This window comes from Monodelphis domestica, chromosome 8 (assembly GCF_027887165.1).
Source record: "Monodelphis domestica isolate mMonDom1 chromosome 8, mMonDom1.pri, whole genome shotgun sequence".
Classification (NCBI taxonomy): Eukaryota; Metazoa; Chordata; class Mammalia; order Didelphimorphia; family Didelphidae; genus Monodelphis; species Monodelphis domestica.
The window spans coordinates 56,593,640-56,614,108 of NC_077234.1; the positions used below are offsets into that span (position 1 = coordinate 56,593,640).

A 20,469-nucleotide genomic window follows, 5' to 3' on the forward strand; every position below is an offset into this window, starting at 1 on the left:
ACTTCCTAGCTGGGTGACCCTAGGCAAATCACTTAACCCCCATTGCCTATAGCCCTTAATACTCTTCTGCCTTGGAACCAATACACAGTATTGATTCTAACATAGAAATTAAGGGTTTAAAAGTGTATTGTGGGATTTGGTTATAAATTATTAATAAAGTTCTAAAACCACATCATTTTAGGCAGTTTCATGCAGATTTTGCCTATACACAATAATTATAATATGAAAAAAATGGTTGAATGAGTAAGAACTGGAAGAAGCTACAATGGTAGTTGTTGATAAAGTTGCCACTGATTTGTGTGTATATTTTATTACAAAGTTGATTAAAGAAAAAGTTTTGATAATTACATTTTAAGAGTACACTTGACTAAAATCAATTATTTCCCTCTTAAGATAAATATCCAGACTAAAATTTTTAAATAGGAAAAGTCTATTAATTCATTTTATTAAATAACTTATAAAATGCCTACCCTGTGCAAGGCATTGTGCTAAGAATGTGGACCACAAGACAGAAGTGAGACAATCTCTGTTTCCAAGGAGCTGACATTCTTTGAGAGATATATAATCAAAGAGAAGCAGAGCCCAAAGTAAACTGAAGGAGAAGGCACTAGCAAATAGAAGTCTAAGGGAAAGCTTCATAATGGAAATGGAATGAGTGGACCCCAGAAGACAAAGATTCTGAGGCAAAGATGAGGACAAGCCATACAAGAAGGATAGTAAATAGGTAGGGGTGGGAGATGGGATGTCAATTTCAAGTCTCAACTAACCTAATTGCCCAATTTGGCTGAAACAGAGCTTATTAGATAGAGTAAACATGTATTTCAGTTTGTAGCACTATTCAAGATAATAGCAATGCTGACTGGGATGGTAGCCATAGTATATCAGTCAAACAGCAAGATGTAAGGCATTTAAAGAAAGGATTTTGGCTTAAAATATTAACATGCAATTCATGCTGAATGATCAGATATGATGGATCAATTGTGGAGTTGCAGTTGTCAAGGTTATGATACTAATTCATTATATCAAAAATTAATATAACCCCAGAGAATCAGCCAAAAAACTAATAGAAACAATTAACTTTAGCAAAGTTGCAGGATATAAAATAAAACCATACAAATCATCAGCATTTCTGTTTACCATTAACAAAATCTAACAGCAAGAGATAGAAAGAGACCCATTAAAACAACTGTAGACAATACAAAATACCTGCCAAGACAAACCAGCAACTATATGAACACAATTGCAAAACACTTATCACACAAATAAAGTCAGACTTAAACAATTGGATACTAATAAGTAGGCTGAATCAATATAATAAAAATGATAATTCAACCTAAATTAACTTACCTATTCAGTACCATACCCATCAAACTATCCAAAAATTATCCAAAAATTTCATGGAGCTAGAAATGACAAAATTCATTTGAAAGAACAAAAGGTTAAAATATCAAAAGAATTAAGGAAAAAATATGAAAGGCCTAACCCTACCAGATCTCAAACTGTTTTATAAAGCAATGACCTACCAAAAAAAATCTAATACTGGTTAAGAAATAGAATAGTGAATCAATGGAATAGTTTAGGTCAGCGATTCTCAACCTCTCAATTTGTAGCAATGAGAATACATAATGCATAAATACATAATACATAAATATCAGGTATTTACATTTCAAATCATAACTGTAGCAAAATTAAAGTTTTGAAGTAGCCACCAAAATAATATTTTGGTTTGGGGTCACAGCAACATGAGGAACTGTATTGTGGGGTCACGGCATTGGAAAGGTTGAGAACCACTGGTTTAGGTGATCAACACACATTAGCAAATTACCATAGTAACCTAGTATTTGATAAACCCAAAGATCCAAATTTTGTGGGGAAAAAGTCACTACTGGAAAAAATTGATAAGAAAACTAGAAAATAATGTGGTAGAAAGTAGGCATAGAGCAACATCTCACACCATACACCAAAATAAAGTTAAAATGGATACTTGATTTAGAAATAAAAAGTGATACTATAAACAAATTAGAAGAACACCGAATTTGTTTATCTGTCAGACTTATGGATAAATGAAAAATTTATGACCAACATGACAAAGATAACATTACAAGAAGTGTAATTTTGATTAGAGTAAATTAAAAATGAGTTGTACAAACAAAACCAATGCAACCAATATTAGAAAAGGAAAAAACTGGGAAAATGTTTATACCAAAATCTCTCACAAAGAAATTTAAAATTTTTAAATTTAATTTATTTTTTAAATTAAATTTTAAAAATCCTTGAAAATTAAAACTATAGTAATATAAATATAAAAATAAACATGAACATAATATAACTTATGTAATTTAATAAATGAAAATATTAAAAATAAAATAAAATTTTCTATTGATTAAAGAAGTACAAAATTAAAGAACTCCAAGATTCACATCACATTTACCAAGTTGTCTAATGTGATCAAAAAGGAAAATGATAAATGTTCAAGGGGATGTGGGAAAATTGGGACACTAATACACTGCTGGTGGAGTTGTAAATTGGTCCAACCATTCTGAAGGGCAATCTGGAGCCATAAAACTATATCTACCCTTTGACTAAGCAATATCACTACTGGGTTTGTATCCCAAAGAGACCAAAGATAGGGGGAAAGGAATTACTTATACAAAAATATTTATAGCAATTCTTTTGTAGTGACAAAGAATTAGAAACTGAAGGGATGTCCATCAGTTGGGGAATGGCTGAACAAGTTGTGGTATATGGTTGCTATGGAATACTATTGTGCCATAAGAAATGATGAATGAGATGATCACAGTGAAATCTGGAAAGATTTATATGAGCTGCTGCAAAGTGAAGTGAAAAAAAAAAACAGGATCACACTGTATATGGTAACAGACATATTGTATAATGATTAACCATGAAGGACTATACTATTAACAGCAATGTAAGATTCTAAGATAATCCTAAGGAGCTCATGATGAAAAATGCTGTCCACAGCCAAAGAAGGAACTGTTGGAATATGATTGCAGATCAAAGCATTCCATTTTCCACTTTATTTCCTTCATGAGTTTTTTTCTTGCATGTGTGATATGTATCTTCTTTCATGGGATGAAGAACATGGAAACATGTAATGCATGATAGCACTGGTATAACCTATATCAGACTACTTCCTGACTTAGGGAAGAGGGAAGGAGAGAATATGAACTGCAAAAAAGTCTGATAACAATTGTTTCTATGTGTAATTGAAAAGAAAATGTTAACTTCTAAAGAAGCTAATATAAAGCTATATACAATTTTTGGTAACTATTTCTCTAGGAAATAATTGCATGAAAAGAAGTCTTGCAATAAATTGACATTTCCAAGTAAGGAAATTTTTTTTGATGATTTTGTCAAAATGACAGAAGAATAAATGAAGTGGTGAAAGAAGCTCTATCTTATTTTCTTGTAAGTAGAAAACATTATAATTTAGTCTAGAATATTTCAATGCTGAGATTATTAAAATTATCTCAGAAAGGCAACATAGCATTGTAAAAAAACACTGGACTTAAAGACAGAAAACTTGAATTCAAGTCATGCCTCCATCCCTAAATGTCAATGTAGACTGGATAAGTCTCTTAATCTCTCTAAAAGTGTTTTTTCATCTAGTTTCTTTGTATACCAAGCACTAAGCACAGTTCCTTGTACATAGTATGCACTTAATAAGTGTCAAATCTGCAAAATTAATATAATATCTACCCACCTCAAAGGTCAAAAAAGAACTTTGTAAATTGTAAATCACTACATAAATGTTAGGGTTTTTTTTTCAATACAAACTCACATATATGGTCCCATTTCTAGAAGAAAAGGTCTACCATGCCATTGGACTTATGAAATTGCTAAGGAATGCAGGATAATGGACCTAGAACTGTCCATAAAAAATAGAAAAGAGAAAGACAAAACTGAGAAATACACCTTCAGGTATGTGTCCTGGGGAATGGAAAGTGGTTCATAGTCTGAAACCCAAGAAAATACCAACCTAATGCTAATTTCTGGAATGCATGCAACCAACTACTAGCTACTTGTCCAGTTAACCAAAATCATATATTAAAGTAACAGTACCTTATTGCTAACTTCATTTTGCATGACAGTATTTAATTTAATCAAGGTGTCATCTTTTTCATTTCATTTTATTTCTTTTCTGCTTTTCAAGTACATTTTAATACAATTGATAAACATTATGCCAATGTATAATCCAAAGCCAAATTTTATTATCTTTTTTCTTACACTGTTATCATTTGAAATATACCCCCATAAGTAATTCATGCACACAGTAGGTGCTCAATAAGTATATTTTTACCATGTGTTATTTTTAGAATGATGAAAATCCTGATGTCAAATCCCAAATGGGATATGCATAATTTTGTAGTAGACAAAATATATAATTTTACAATAAATATTTTATAAGAATTCACCCAAAAGAGGGAGCACTTACAGTTTAGTAATTCCATTAAAAAAGAAAAAAGGAAAAAAGAAGAAACATACTATGCCTAAAACCTCTATTTTATGATCCCTGGATCAATAATGTTTATAAACCTAGGGCTACCTGCACCCTATGGTCATAAGACTATCTAACATTCAGGTGAAAAGATTATGCTTAGCTTCCACTTAACAGAAATCCTACCTTTTAATTCTATGGCAGGAGTACAACAGATTTTCAAAAATTTTAATTGTGTTCCCTACATAACACAAAATAATCAAATATACTCTTCAGCAAAAAAAAAAATAACACTCCATTGTAAGCAGAAAGAATCATATACAAATAAGCACTAATTCATACTTATTGAAACTATGTTAAACTGTTTAAAATATTTTGGTATGTAACACAACAAATCAAGCTAATTTAAATATAAAATAAATCTCTGCAATAAATAGTTGGAAAACAAGATTTTCTTCAATGTTCACAGAAACAAAAATTATACTGTAGCCACAAATAAAATCATTCTAAACCCTTATTTTTAGTTTTAACTTGAAAAATTCTAGGTGCTTTCCCCAGGTAAAAGAAAAAAACTACATTAGCCCAATTTAAATTATCTTCCAAAAAAGGAGTATCAAACTCAACCATATCATGCTAAATATTTATAGTTGTGAAATCAATAGTTCCACATTTCATATGTATCTTTTAGAGTAAGGTCAATTCATATTTACTTTTAAGTAGTTGATATAGCTTTTGAATAACAGATGTAGTCACATCTACTTCCCCACCCTCCAAAAAAGTGAAAAGGTAAACCAAAAGGTTAGAAAATTGTCTGCTAGATTGCTCCTAACAAAATCCATGTTCAGTGGATTATTTTAACTATTTACATTTTTTATATAACATAATTAACCTATGAGTCCTTAAAGAATGGCTTTTGACATTATTTCTACATTCCAACTCACACCTTAATAAATTTAGTTGCAAGTTATATAAATATTCATGGTCTAGAAATGAATTAATTTCTTGGGTAAAACATTGCATATTTAGAAGTCCGAAAGCCAAGTAAGTCCCTTATTTCATTTCGGAATTTTGATAGATCTTGGCGAAGTTCATTGAGATTTTCTACAGTTGCTTGATCTGTACTTTGCATCTTCTGTCTCATGGATGTTAAATAACGGTGGACTAAGCAACACATCACTTTTTGGTAGTTTTCATCTCTTTTTTGTTTCAGGTTTCTCCATTCCTTCAAAATAAAAAATAGCATTCTATACTAGTGATGATTATTTGCATTTATACAAACAAGACATAGTTTTACATTTTCGGGTGATACTCAAATACATAAACATCCTGTAAGTGTAAGTGCTTCTGTCCTTTCTCAATCCATCATATTCCTATGATTACAAGTTGTCACTTCATAGTCTTTCATATTTATTTATTTCAAACTAATTTGTAGAAGTATAAAACTATGGCAATTAATGTGACATCACTGCAATATGCACTCAATTATTTATTCAAAGAAAATGAATCCTTTTATGATCTAATTTACTTACCTGTACTCATCATATATTTTTAGTTATAAGAAAAAATATTCTGTACTCAGAAAATATAAAAAGCTTTTAATTCAATTTGAAATTTAAAATAGACTTAAAAATATTGAGACAGGCAATTATTTTACATTCATGGCATTTTGTTAGCAAAGTTCTATTTTTTAATTGAAATGAGACTTTATAAGATGTACCTAAATTTTCACAATTTCTTACCTTTAAACTGTTTTGCCGTTTGACCTTGCCCTTTGATGTATGAGAGCAAACCCACTTACTAAGACTACTTAGTAGATAGCAAATGGTTTTGGGAGAAGGAATGATATTGAAAGGTGGAGGTAGTGTACATTTGTCATCAAAGTAGCTAAGCCACAACTTAGCACGGGCAAATTTCCATTCTTTGTCCTCATGGTTCTGTAATGTTAAGGCATATGAAAAATACTGCTGAAAATTTTATGTTAAAAATCCCACATGTAGTCCTAAAATATTAAATTTTCATGATGCAATAAAGAAAATAATTTAACTTATAACTACATACTATGGTATAGAAATTCATAATTGATATTTATATTGTAAAAACACATGCTAATTGTGAAAATGTATACTATTCTAAAATTAATGATTATGATCAAAGCTTCAAAGATACTTTTCTTCATATTTTCTACCCTTTTTGTTTCCTGACATGTTTTCTAAATTTAATATTAACTGAGAAGTATGAATAATTTTTTAGAATTATAGAACACTTACTGCTATCAACTGAAAGCTTTTGTGAAGCATAGCCACTAACAATTTGGTAAGAACGATAACAACCACAACATTGTATGTACCAACAATAACAGCTCCAACAAAAGACTGCAATTCTTCACCGTAGCTAAATCTTGTGACAAAGATTGCTACATGTGCTAAAGAAAAAATATACCAGAACAAAGCAAAGCAAGTGCCAATGAACCTGTAAAGACAATAAAATTTTTTGTTAAACAAAATAGTGAAATAAGTAAATCACTTCTGTCAAAACTATGCAAAGAAAATGTTGATACTTTAATAATACTTAATAAATGAAGTTTATACAATTTCTCTTATTCTGATTTGTTCAAATATATACTTTGCTTTAAAACAAAAGCAAATACATAGAATTTGGATTTCAATAAGATAAATAATATCAGTAATATTGTTGCAGAACTCATAATAAATTTTAAACAACAAAAGTTACATTATGTTCTATTATGGAACGTTATGTATGTTATGTTATAGAATAAGTCCACAAAAGCAGATCATAATTAACTTTAAAATTCTGGCTGCAAGACTAAACTGACTTAAAACTTTGCATGATTCTACCACCTTAAGCAATCATTCCTTATTTAGAGATTAATTTTTAGAGCTTAATTACAATTAAGATTTTCTAGTGGCTCTGGTGTAACATTTCAGTCCAAGCATTTTCTAAAACATCTGAAACTATCATTCACTTCTTTTTTCCCAAAAACTCCAAATATATTTGTCAGACCTGGCTGACAGGGAGTCCAACCCAAGACAGATGAGGCAGAGAATGAGGTAATAACCTAAAACTTTATTTAAAGAAAAAGAGGGGGCAAAGGGAGACGAGAGGCTGATGGCAGTAGAAGTGACAGTTGGGGTAGAGGGAGAGGAAGGAAAAGTTGGGGGGGACCCAAAACTGGTGGAGAGCTAGGGGTCTCCATAGGAGTGGAGAAGGAGGCAATCACTTACAGGGCAGCTGTCTGGGATGAGGAAATCTGTGTTGCCGCTATTGGTTTAGATTAAGTTACTTGAGTGAAGTTCATTGAATGGTCCAGAGGGGGTGTGAAGCCTCTGCCTCTGGGGGTAGCAAGTTCCCAGGCGTGGTGGTCAGTGATGTAGGGGGTCATTTATCTAGGCTTGACAGGAAAATCCTGATGTTTTGACAGGTTTTACTGGGGTTTGTCTCATGGTTTGGATAGGTGCTGGGGGAGAACTATTGGTTTCGGTAGGGATTGGGGAAAGGGGGGCATTTGGACTCATGATCTATCATTCCCATCTTTTGATTTATATTTTAAAAAAGAACAAGGAAATTAACTCATGACAATATAGTTTGTTTAATTTAAAACCAATAGATATTAGTTCATCTGAGATCTGAAACTTTTGAACTCCTTATTACACATATGAAGCTTAAGCAAATAGATGGAAAATATAGTGCCTTAAATCCAGTGTTATTTGAACACATGTAATCTATGTTTAAATGATGTTAATATTCTAAAATTATCAGTCATACAATGAGTATTTATTGAGTTCCCCTTTATAGACTGAATTTTATTTCTTGACATTTTTCAGTTTAATTTCTGTGATAGGTTGACAAATAAGTATTACATATAAATTCTTTTTCTTTTCTGAAGCTTTTAGAGTTAATGGAAAAGGGAAATAATTTTTCAAAACCACTTCTAAGAATAATCAATCATATACTGGGCCCCTTCAGGACTATACTATTAGAGATAAGTGAAGAAAACAATCCACATTACCTCTGCTTCTTTGAGAGGGAGGGGAATGAAAGGATTCATATTATTGCTTTAAAAACAGAATACCATTTAACTTATATATGGTCTTCATTAAAGTACTTTTTTAAAAGGCCAACCACTCACGAATGGAATGTGTCATTGCTTTGCTGTTCACAGAAGATTCCTGCACAGTCCTTCGGTTCTTGAGAACCTGTATAGCCTTTGTCATATAGTTGGGTCAGTCCAATTGTGAAGGAAAACAAGACAAGAAGGAACATCCCAAGAAATTTTCCAAAGTCTTGCAACATTTGTCCCATTGAAATCTATGGAATATGTAAAACAGATTTTCAAAACTAATGTTGCTGCTGCAAACTATAAAATATTAAAAGCTTAGGCAGAACCCACAAATTGTGAGAAGAAATGGCATAATGCACAGTATGCTCATCTCTTTCCACCTGAGTTGTGTGACATCCAGCAGCCAAAAATCCATTCCAGAAAATTTCAGTTTGGCTATATAACAACACTATAGAGTAAAGGCCAAGCAAATGTTGGAATTTTGTGATTAGCTGCCCTACTCTTCTTGAAACAGGGTCAGTTCTGCAAAGGATAATAAATATTTGCTTAGTTCAAACTGAGCCCTAGAATATTAAAAATAGGGCTGATTTCAAAGAATGAGGGGAAAATACTCACCAGAAATCTATCAATCCTTCATAAGCTCCTTGAAAGTAGAGGCTATCATTTAAACTTGTATCCCTAGCATTTAGTACAGGGATTGGCACAAAGTAAGTACTAAGTAAATGCTATTGTATTTATCTATTTATTCAAAACTTGTATATCTCCTTAAATATCAGACAACCAAGAGAAATGAAATATCTCTCCTTAAGACCAACCATCCCACATACACAGCTAAAATTCAATCCAGTTTGTTATCCTACACAATAAACAACCAGCAGAATAACATTTATACCAATGACCCTAGATCTTATCTGAGTATGATCTGGTTATTAGTGTGGAACACTATAGTCTCTGAAAGATTAAAACTGAATATTGCTTAAGGCAATAGAAAGGCATGTGGTGGGTCTAAGCAGGCTGCAGCACATAACAAATAAGGAATTATGAAAAAGTACCAGACTAAAGGCCACCATCAAAGAAATACATGATCAAAATAGAAAAGGTGTTGGTCATGTGGAAAGAGCCAAGTAGGGGATAGCCTGGGGGTTTCACTAATATTTTTATAACATCAAAAGAAAGGGAGGGAGGCCTCTAGGACATGGTGGTAAACATGGGAGAATATAGACAAAAAACAAGTGAACAGATATGGGTGGGTTTTTAATTTGCACTGCTGGTGGGAATATCCACATAAATGAAAACAAAGTCAGTAGAGTTTTTGAGTGTTCTGAATTGCACCCTGGACTCTAAGGTCTTATCTACCTCTTCTAATATCCCTGATAAATTTAGAGCAGAACATCATGTTAAATTTTGGGCAACTAAGTGGTGCAATGGATAAAGTGCCAGGTCCAGAGTCAGAAAGACTCGTCTTCCTGAGTTCAAATCTGACCTCAGACACTTACTAGCTATGTGACCCCCAGGCAAGTCACTTAAACCTGTTTGCCTCACTTTCCTCATCTATAAAATGAGCAGGAGAAGGAAATGGAAAACCACTCCAATATTGCTGCCAAGAAATATTTTGACCCAACATGGGGTCACAAAGTCAGACACAACTAAATACATCATGTTAAGGAGTCGAAGGTCAATGATCTACCATTTTAATTTGTACTAGTCTCAAAGCTTAAGGTGTTTCTTACACTGGCCAGTTTCTCCTAATTAATTTGTTTCCTACATTTAGCATCAAATGCCTCTTCAAATAATTGATGATTGTGGTAAATTATAGTCCATGATAGCAAAAGAAAAAAAGAGAGTCTACAGAGAAAACATGCTATTTCACAGAATTATTGATAGTATTTATTGCTAACTCATATGGGAAATGCTGCAGGTTCTCAAGTCCACATTCCAAGGTTGGCCTCAATTAGCTACCTGGGCAACAGTCTCCAGTGTAAAGTAACTATGTGAGAGCCAGAAGTCAAGATGACTTCTTAACTATGCCCATCTCTGATACATGTTAAGGTTGTTCCCTCAACTTCTTAGTTCCCAAGAACTCTAAGGAACAGGAAAGTAATGCTGTGATTTGTTGCCTCCACTTCCAGATTTACACTTAGGATTTTCAAGCATAGTCATTTGTTGAGAGGGGGGAGGGGGTACAAAAGGCTTCCTCTAAGGTTTATGTAAATGTACTGGAAGTATTTTCATAGGCCTGCTTAAAGGCATGCTTTCATGGCTGAGGTTGGATTCCATAAAATATTTCCAAATTTCAAAGGTTCACACCTCCATATAAATGGATCTCACAAAGAACTTCATGGCAAAACAAAGAATAAAGTTGATATTAAGTTCATTTATGGGCTGGATTTCTGAAATAATTTTCCTGAGCAGTCACCAAACTTAAAATCATGACAAAGTTGAAGGAAAAAGCTTTAACATTTACTTGTGCATTTTGTTCAGAACCTTATTACTGGGGTGTCTTATAACTGGAAGATGTTTCAGCAGGCATTACTGAGGGGCTATAATAGGCCAGAACAAATCATTGAGGAACACAGTACCATTTTCTACAAGACTAAGCACATTCAGCCCAGCAAGAAATTGTAATTCCATTTTAAAATACCTCTTAGGCACTAAATCTGCATAGTAAATGCTCCCAAACAAAAAGCAAATAGCAGACCTCAAGATTATTCATTTGAATGAATAACAAGACAGAAACATTCAATTACTTTATTGCTTCACTTATTTCTAAAAAAAAGAATAATAATGATAAGCATTCATCCAGAATTATGAAACTTAAAGAAAATTTTCCAGGGAATCTGTAAGAAGAATTTTTTGTCACATACGCTTACACTATATAGACTATACCTAGCTTTTTTCCATATGATTATCAATTCTACCATGAATTCCTTTTTAGTTTGATGATCAAAACCAAGAGAATCAATGTTAATTACCTTTTAAATGAATTTTGTATTTTCTAAAAACAAAAAGTAACTTTTGATTTAAAAATTGGCACACTTTAGGACAAAAAAGTTCTTCTGAATATAAGACAACAATGACTAATATAAATAAATAAACTTTTAAATTTCTCAAAATTAAAAAATATTATTTTCTCTTCTTATGGTTGATTTCTGAGACTATACCCACAGATTATTTCTGCTTTTTTCAAATGTTTCTAAACTGAATTTTAGAATTTAAAGAGGATAAAGCTAAAAGGTCATTTACACATAAACATAAAGGGAATAAAAATGTTCTGGTTCATTAACAAAGTCCTTTAAGATATTATAGACTGGGAGCAACCAGGTGGCTCAGTGGATTAGAGACAGGCCTAGAGATGGGAGGTCCTGGTTTCAAATCTAGCCTTAGTCACTTCTACCTGTATGATCCTGGACAAGACATTTAGCCCCCATTGCCCAGGCCTAACCACTCTTCTACCTTGGAACCAATACACAGTACTGATTCTAAGATGAAAGGGAAGGGTTAAAAAAAAGACATTCTAGACCATTATACAGGCTTCATGATTAAATGATTAAAGCTGAATCTAAATTAAGCTCCCAAATCTAGCATGGGAAATATATGCTCTTATAAAGATTCTCTGATTCAAAGTCACTTGGTTTCAACCTTGGGACTTCAGGGAAATATAAAGTAACATTTGCTTAATGAGAGCTCCATTTAGAGTCTGATATATTACAAGCACTCAACAGAAACTAAGCTAACTAAATAAATATCAGGAAATAGAGGATCAGTTGGGATTGAAGACAAAACAGAGTCTATTCTAAAATAATCCTTATAAAGTGAAAACTAGACTTTAATATGTAATAAGTTAGAGTAAATTGTGGTTCTTCTGAGGAAAACACATCTGTTCAAAACAACCCTGACAGTAATTGAAAAGTTTGAGTCATGTGAAATAATTTATTAACTTCATGTTTTTGTCCATTCACCAAACAAATTATATAACCTAAAAGTCTAGAGCTATTATAGTTCAACTATTGCAAATAAGAAAAATAAACAGAATAGAATTATCATAGGAGTATATTTTCTAAATAGATACACTTGCCAGGAAACATCATGGATATCTTTTTAGAGATTTTATTCTGGATCACTCTCTGTTTCTTAGTTCTGCATATGTGTGTGTGTGTGTGTGTGTGTGTGTGTGTGTGTGTGTGTTATATAATAAACTATATAATGTTGATGACAATTTAAAGATTTTTAAATGGATTACAAGCATAAGAAGATGTAAGAGAAAGAAAACATTTAGATTTTAAAATATAACAAATAAAAGTAGTTTTGACAGGTAAACATTATTTGAAGTGGCATTCAGGAATAATTTCTAGATTACTGTCCACTTTATCTCCTTTTATCTATTGCCAAGCTGTTTTTCCTCTCTCTTCAAGTCCCTCACCTTACTTCTTCCTTAGGCCTCTTCCTTAAATGACTGTAATAAGGAATTTTCTAAATATTTGTTAAATACATCTTTGTTCCTATTATTGAGGAAAATATCACCTGGCACTGTTCTAGACTTTCTAGACTTCAAAACAATGCTGACAAATTGCCACTGCCTCCTTTTCAGCTCCCTTTTGTGTACTGTCTTGTAAGCTCCTTGAGAATAGGGATCCTTCTTTCCTCCCTCCCAGTCTTTCTTTCTTCTTCCTTTCCTTTCTTCCATTCTTTCTTTCTCTCATTTTTCTAAGCCAATGATTCTCAATACAAAAAAAATTGTTTTCCAAACATAGGCAGACATCTAGGAACAATTTTCCAATTATATGCAGCAAATTTATTTGTAATTGATCAAATACGTCCATATGGTTTCCCAACACAATCCTTGTACAAAGCTAAACTACTTTCCTTCCATTAATCTTTGTCTGTTCCAACATCTGGGCACCTTTGGTATCTTCTCTGTCATTCTAATTCTCATATCTGATTCAAAGGCCAATTTAAGCTGCCCTTCATTCTGACTAAAAGGTCCGAAAACATTGACCCAAAGACTCTGTTACTGGACTTGTATCCAAAGGAAGCCAGTGATAAGAAGAAAGTCTCCAAAGTCACTAAAATATCTTTAGCAGCATATTTTGTAATAGCAAAAAAACTGGAAACAAAGTAGATGCTCATCAACTGAGAATGGCTAAACAAACGGGTACATGAATATAATGAATATTATTGTGCCATAATAAATGATGTACAGGAAGAATGAGAGAAGTATGGAAATGATGTATATGCACTGATACAGAGTAAAATGAAAAAAGCCAGGAAAACAGTAACACAGTTAACTAAAATAAAGTATATGGAGTGAATAACTGCATACCAAAATTCTGTATACAAAAAAAAAAACCTGTATACAAAAATTCAAACATGAATATAACAGCCATAAAAATCAACCAGGAACTCAAATGCAGAAATAGGAGAGAGCATTCCAACTCACCCCTTTATGGAGGAGGGAGATACAGAGATATTTCAAATTGTACATATTTTCATACTTTTTCAATGTGTATGATTAGTTGTTTTGATTATTTCCTCTCCAAAAATATATCATTTTGTATATGAATGGCAGTCCAAGAGGGGTGATTGAAGGAAACTTGGGATAATTATGGTGATATAAGAAACAACCTAATTTTTAAAAAGATTCACTTCTTCCAAGAAGCCTTTCATGATTAAAGAAAGCCCTTTAGCGACTTTTAATCCCCACTATATGTAGTTATGTGTATTACTACCTTGGAATTCTTCTCAGTTTCATATATGCATGCTTTTCTTAAATCTTCAATTAAATGTTAATTTAAGTCCCACAAATTCAAGGTTCATATTTCTTTCTGTAAATGCCATAGTACCTAGTCACAGTAATATGAAAAAGGTAGGTACTTAATAAATGCTGAATAGATGACTAAATGGCACATGAACTCCACAAAGTAGAAAGGATTCTAAATATCCCTAACCAAATATAAAAAATGGGTTCCAAAAAATAATATTTATTTGTAACATTAAGGGTATATAGTTCCTCTCTTGAAAAACCTAGGAAAAACAGGAAATGATAGCTTTGAAAAGCACAATCTCACTAACAAAGAAAGAGATACAAAATAAAACAGCTTTGAGGAATCAGCTCATGGCAATCAAATTGGGAAAGATAATAAAAAATATTGGAACCTGATATTAGATGGGCTGTTGGAGAAACTAGTAGATTCACTGAATGGTACTGTAAATTTATAGAATCTTTTTAAGGAACAATATGACAATACAAGCTAAAAATTACAAAAATAATCACACCCTTTAATCTAATTGTCCTATTGCTGGAAATAGATCCTGAAAATGTTATAAAAAACTAAACCAAAAAAAGATAAGTAGACATATAGATTCATCAATATGCAGATCTACAATTAGACCTATATTTATCTAAACATTGAGAGAAAGTCCAATAACTTAAAACTTTTTGGACAAACTGAATATTCAAAGATTTTAACAGCAGAATTATATGCAACTGCAAAAAACACCTAAGGTAATCTAAAATTTCAAAAACAGGTGACTGGTTTAACAAATTGTAGTATATTTGTGTAATAAAATATTATAATTAGATTAAAACATTGGTATAAGGGATACAAAGAAATCTGGAAAGACCTTTATAAAATAATGCAAAAAGGTTGATTTTTTTTTTTAAAGTGAGTGAGAATGAATGGGGCAAAGATTCTTGATTGAGACTTAAAGGGAGCAAATGAAAAATTATTATATTTTATCAGGTGTAATAGTTACAAAGCAAGATTAACTAGATGATACTCAATATTGTCTTTAATATATAATTAACTTTGAATTTATATATGTTCATAAATATATTTTAAATGATATAATATTACAAAAGTGCTTAGCACAGTCCCTGGCACATAATAAGATGTTTAATAAATGATTTTCCCCCTTTATTCTCCTTAAAAAAGGGAAAAAACTAGGAAAAAAATGTAAGGAGAAAAATTTGGAAAATAATGGCAGCAGAAAATACCCATGTAGACTGGAAGAAGAAATCTGTCATAAAAAAAGAGATTAAAAAATGTGATTATTTCATGTAAGAATATTCATACTTGTTAGTAAACTGAATAAAATCAAAAGCATACTTTATAGTTATTTTAGAATAAGTAATCTAATACCAAAATTGAAACAAGTGATGATAAAATTGTTGTTTTCATATGACATTTTAAGAACTATTAAATAGATCATATAACACATGAAGTAAAAAAGATTTTAATTTATGTCACAAAGAAGAGTATAGCAAAATTAATCTATGAAACAATCTTTTGGATTAGACAAAAAATCATTAAGAAAAAATGTAATCTGAAAACATACATAGGTATTATTTGGGAATTCTCTAATCAAAACAATATAAATTTCTGAATATAAGGAGAAAACATCAGACAAGAAATTTTCTCCAGATTAAATGATGAATGAAGGCATACAATCATACATCGAAATATCCTGTTTTTTTTTTTTCCTGGGAAAGGACAGAGGGGTCAGGAGAGTTAAATCAAATATCAGAGAAAAAATAAACAGTAGACAATCCTATGAAGACCTCTAGCAACTCTGTTCTATAAGTTTGGTGGAAACAAGGCTTCTTTGTACTTCTTAAAAATAATTTTAAAAAACTCTGAGATTTTTTGGCTAGTGTGGGATAAATATTTTTGTTATTACCCATTCTCTATAAATAAAAATATATTTCTATCCAGATGAAATTATCAAGATTCTCTATTTACTTATCTGTCTTCATGTTGTTTTCTTTCAATAAAATATAAGTTCTTCAAGGGTAGAGACTATTTAACTTTTGTCCTGGTGTCCCCATAAACAAGGATAGTCCCTGGTACAGGCATTTAATAAAGACTCCGTGAATTAATGTTTTTTCTTCATATTTCCTCTGCAAAATTCCTTCTCCAAATTTCAAACAATATTTCCCACATGGCATCCAAAATAGCAAATTATAGCACCTTTAAGCTTTGAATATAAAATTATCTCATATTTTTGAGTAATTAACAAGTATACAAGTACATATATTGATCATTGATCAATAAATAACTCAAAGAAAAAATACATCTCCATAAATAGAAAACCGAGAAACATTCTATTGTGAAGAAGTACTGAGTAGAAAAGGCACTAGATGGAAAAGCAAGTCTAATTAAACTAATATATAAATTGTTTTCCAGGAGTTGGTCATTTTAGGAGGCATGAGTGTAACTTGTCTTAGTATTATGTTAATGGAAACCAAAATTATAGGTCTAAAGCAAAAATGAGCCAAATGGCAACTCTTTGTTTCATTGCCAATTCCAGTTTAGCCCACATTCTTATTGACTACAAAGAGAACAAGGTGAAAGCTTGGTTGAATACTGAAATCCATCAGACTTTGAAAAACAACTATTTAAAAAGCACTTGTCCTAGTGTTAGTAAGGTCATCTTCACATCTGAAAACTGTGGCAGGTAAAAGATAAAATACCTAAGGAAACAATGGTTTGAGCTTCCAAGCATTTCACTTTAGTAAGTAATGCATTCCAGTTGCCTAAAAAATTGGGACCATGCCCTTTCCTTGGTTAAGGTTAGGGTTAGGGTTAGGGTCTGAATACTGAATTCTTTCCTTCCTTCAGTCCTCCCATGTTCCCTCTCACTGAGCTAACATGAAATATTTCCTCAGTGCTTTCAAAACTATGGCAACTTTAGCATGTACCTCTGTGTGTATTGATTTCTGCCTATGATTTTCCCCAATTTCTCCAATTAAATGCTTGAAGCCAAATAACCAATAAAATGCTAAAATTGTTTTGAAAGAGCTTAATTTCAAATTTCTATGTTGGCCTCATATTTACTACTCTTCTGTAGGCTTCAAAAAAGTTAGGATCATCCTTTAGACAGATGGAGAGCACTAGACAGAACTAAGCTATTCTCTTCCTCAGATTAAAAACATGCCCAACTCCTCCAACTTTAAAAAGCCCTCACTTGATCTGATTGATTCCACTAACATCTTATATTTCAGTTCCCTTTCTTAGGCAAACTCTCCCAAGAAAGTCATTAATAAAAAAACGTGTCTACTTTCTCTTCTCACTCTCTTCTAAATCCTCTACAGCCTAGCTTTGAACCTTATCATTTACTGAAATTGCTCTCTTCAAAGTTCCCAGTGACCTCTCTTTTTTTGTCAACTTAAAGGCCATTTCTCAATACACATTTTGCTTTTACTTCTCTACAGCATTTCTCTTTCTCCTCCTAAATATCCACTCTTTTCTAGGTTTTTTGAGGCACTGTTCTCTCCTGATTCTCCTCCAGTCCCTAATGTCTTAATCTCTATTGCTGGATATTAATTCATGACACAATCAAGAACTGTGTCTCCCCAAGGCTCTGACCTGGGTTCATTTCTTTTTTCTCTATATACTGGAATTTTTAAACTTTTTTTTTTGTCATAGATCCCCCTTGGGAATCTGGTGAACACTATAGACCTCTTCTGAATTGTGTTTTTAAATGTAGAAAATAGACAAACTGTGGGAGTAAAAACACCAAGGAAAAGCAACTGCTTGACTACAAGGGTTGAGGGGATATGATTGAGGAGACACTCTAAATGAACACCCTAATACAAATACCAACAACATGGAAATGGGTTCGAATCAAGGACACATGTGATACCCAGTGGAATCACGCATCAGCTATGGGAGAGGTGGTGGGGAGGGGGAAAGAAAATGATCTCTGTTTCCAATGAATAATGTTTGAAAATGACCAAATAAAATAAATAAATAAAAATAAATAAATGTAGAAAATACAAACCAAATATACTAAAGTATTATTATCAAAATATTTTTCAAAAACAAGTTCACAAACCTAGGTTAAAGAATCTTTAAGCTATATACTCTTGTAAATGATACCCAATCTTAATGTCCATTTCTAGTTTCTCTCCTCAGCTCCAGTCTTACATCTCTAACTGCCTCTTGGAGAACTTGAATTGGATGACCAATAGGCATCTCAAACTCAACATGTTCAAAATGAAATTCATCATCTCCCCCCCAAAATCCTTCTGAACTTCCTCATGACTACTAAGGGTACAATTATCCTCCTGGTCACCCAGGCTTACAACCTTGGTGTCATCCTTAACTTCTCACTCACATTCACCCCACATAGCTAAGCCATTGCCAGATCTTACTGTTTCTGCCTTCTCTCCACTCACACTACCTTCACCCTAGATCACCTCTTGCCTGAACTTTTACAATAACCTTCTGTTTGGTCTCCCTGCCTTGTGTCCTTCCCCACAGCCAATACACTCAGCTGCCAAAGTGATTTTCTTAAAGTACAGCTCTGACCATGTGTCTCCCAATGCTCCTACCAAAAAACTCCACTGGCTCCCTATTAATCCTAGAATCAATATAAGCTCCTCTTTGACATTTACAATTCTTAATAATCAGGATCCTTCCTTCTTTTCTAGTTTTCTTAAATTTGTTTCTTCTCCCCATCCTCACATACTCCACTTTACACATTCTTTATTCCATCTCCATACTGGCCTACTCATTTCTTCATACATGATACTCCATTTCCTATTTCTGTGCATTTTTATTCATGTTCCCCTTCAAAAAATGTTCTGTCTCAGGGGCTGCTGGGTGGCTCAATGGACTGAGAGCCAGGCCTAGATATGGGAGGTCCTGGGCTCAAATCTGACCTTAGACACTTCCTAGCTGTGTGACCCTGGGCAAGTCACTTGACCCCCATTGCCTAGCCCTTAATACTCTTCTGCCTTGGAAACAATGCACAGTATTGATTCCAAGCCAGAAGGTAAGGGTTTAAAAAAAATGTTGTCTCCTTACCTATCCTTAGCTTCCCTGGTTTTCTTCAAGACTATAATCAAAGGCTACCTACTGCAGGAGGCAGTCCTCCAGTTGCTAAAACTTTCCTTTCTGAGATTAGTTTCCACCTAATTTGTATATAGCTTTTATTTTCCTAGCTAGTTTTGTATTTGTCTCTATTATAATATGAATTCCTTGAAGGCAAAGCAAATGTTTTGGGCCTTTATGTGTATTCTCAGTGATTAGCACTGCCTGACACACAATGCTTGAGGAACCAATACTGTGTATTGGTTCCAAGGCAGAAGAGTGATAAGGGTTAGGCAGTGGGGGTTAAATGACTTGCCCAGGGTCACCCAGCTGAGAAGTGTCTGAGGCCAGATCTGAACCTAGAATCCTCTGGCTCTAGGCCTGGCTCTCAATCTACTGAGCTACTCAGTTACTCTTTTAATGAATGGTTTTTGATTGATTGTTTCACAATAGAATGAGAGATCAGTGATGTCCAGCCTGAAATGTATATTAGTAAACCAAAGATATTAAAAGAACAGATCACTGGATAGATATTCCATGGGACATTTATAAGAAAAATAATAATCCTGCCAATATAAGAAGTCAGAGGGATTTTAATCATTATCAAAGCAAGGACTATCCAAACAGATACAACTGAAGATCTAACATACTACCTCTGGTTTGGCAAAGATCATTACATTTATTTGGTTTTTAAAACAAATATCATAAATGTAAATGGAGCTCAGTCACTTAGGAAAATTAAGTAAGCTTTTGATAGTAAGTTTAAACAGTTGTGAATAATCCCCTATGGTTTTTACAAAAAATGCTACCATTCTATATCCAATATTTGGTAAGTAAAAAGGGAGACTAGATTCCTTTGAAATCAAATTTTCTTTCTTCAAATTATCATGAAACATCATTTAAAATTTTAATCAGATTTTATGCCTATTTATTGAGTAAGAATGACTGTCCCCAATTAACCCCTCTTAGACTAGCTGCCAGTTCTCCTTACCTTCTGATACTAAAGAACTGATTATTCATCCTTAGCTTTCTTCTGAGAAACACACCTTTTCCTGATTTTTATCAATATTCTAGTACTTCAAGCATCCAGTAAAAATGGATTTTTTTACATACAACAT

The 20,469-nt window shown here is 32.7% G+C and overlaps 1 protein-coding gene across 5 annotated transcripts in view; it reads right to left on the minus strand.

The window, feature by feature from the left end:
• Positions 1 to 4,137: 4,137 nt before the first annotated feature.
• Positions 4,138 to 20,469, minus strand: part of TRPC1 (transient receptor potential cation channel subfamily C member 1) — a 75,472-nt gene continuing 59,140 nt past the window's right edge. For all 5 annotated transcript variants that reach the window (XM_056807855.1, XM_056807854.1, XM_016425252.2 and 2 more), the window contains 4 exons: positions 8,607 to 8,785; positions 6,727 to 6,928; positions 6,199 to 6,393; positions 4,138 to 5,681 (listed from right to left, as the gene is read on the minus strand). In XM_056807855.1, the coding sequence (XP_056663833.1) occupies positions 5,454 to 5,681; positions 6,199 to 6,393; positions 6,727 to 6,928; positions 8,607 to 8,785 (804 nt within the window). In that variant the 3' untranslated portion in view covers positions 4,138 to 5,453. The remainder of the gene's footprint in view (positions 5,682 to 6,198; positions 6,394 to 6,726; positions 6,929 to 8,606; positions 8,786 to 20,469) is intronic.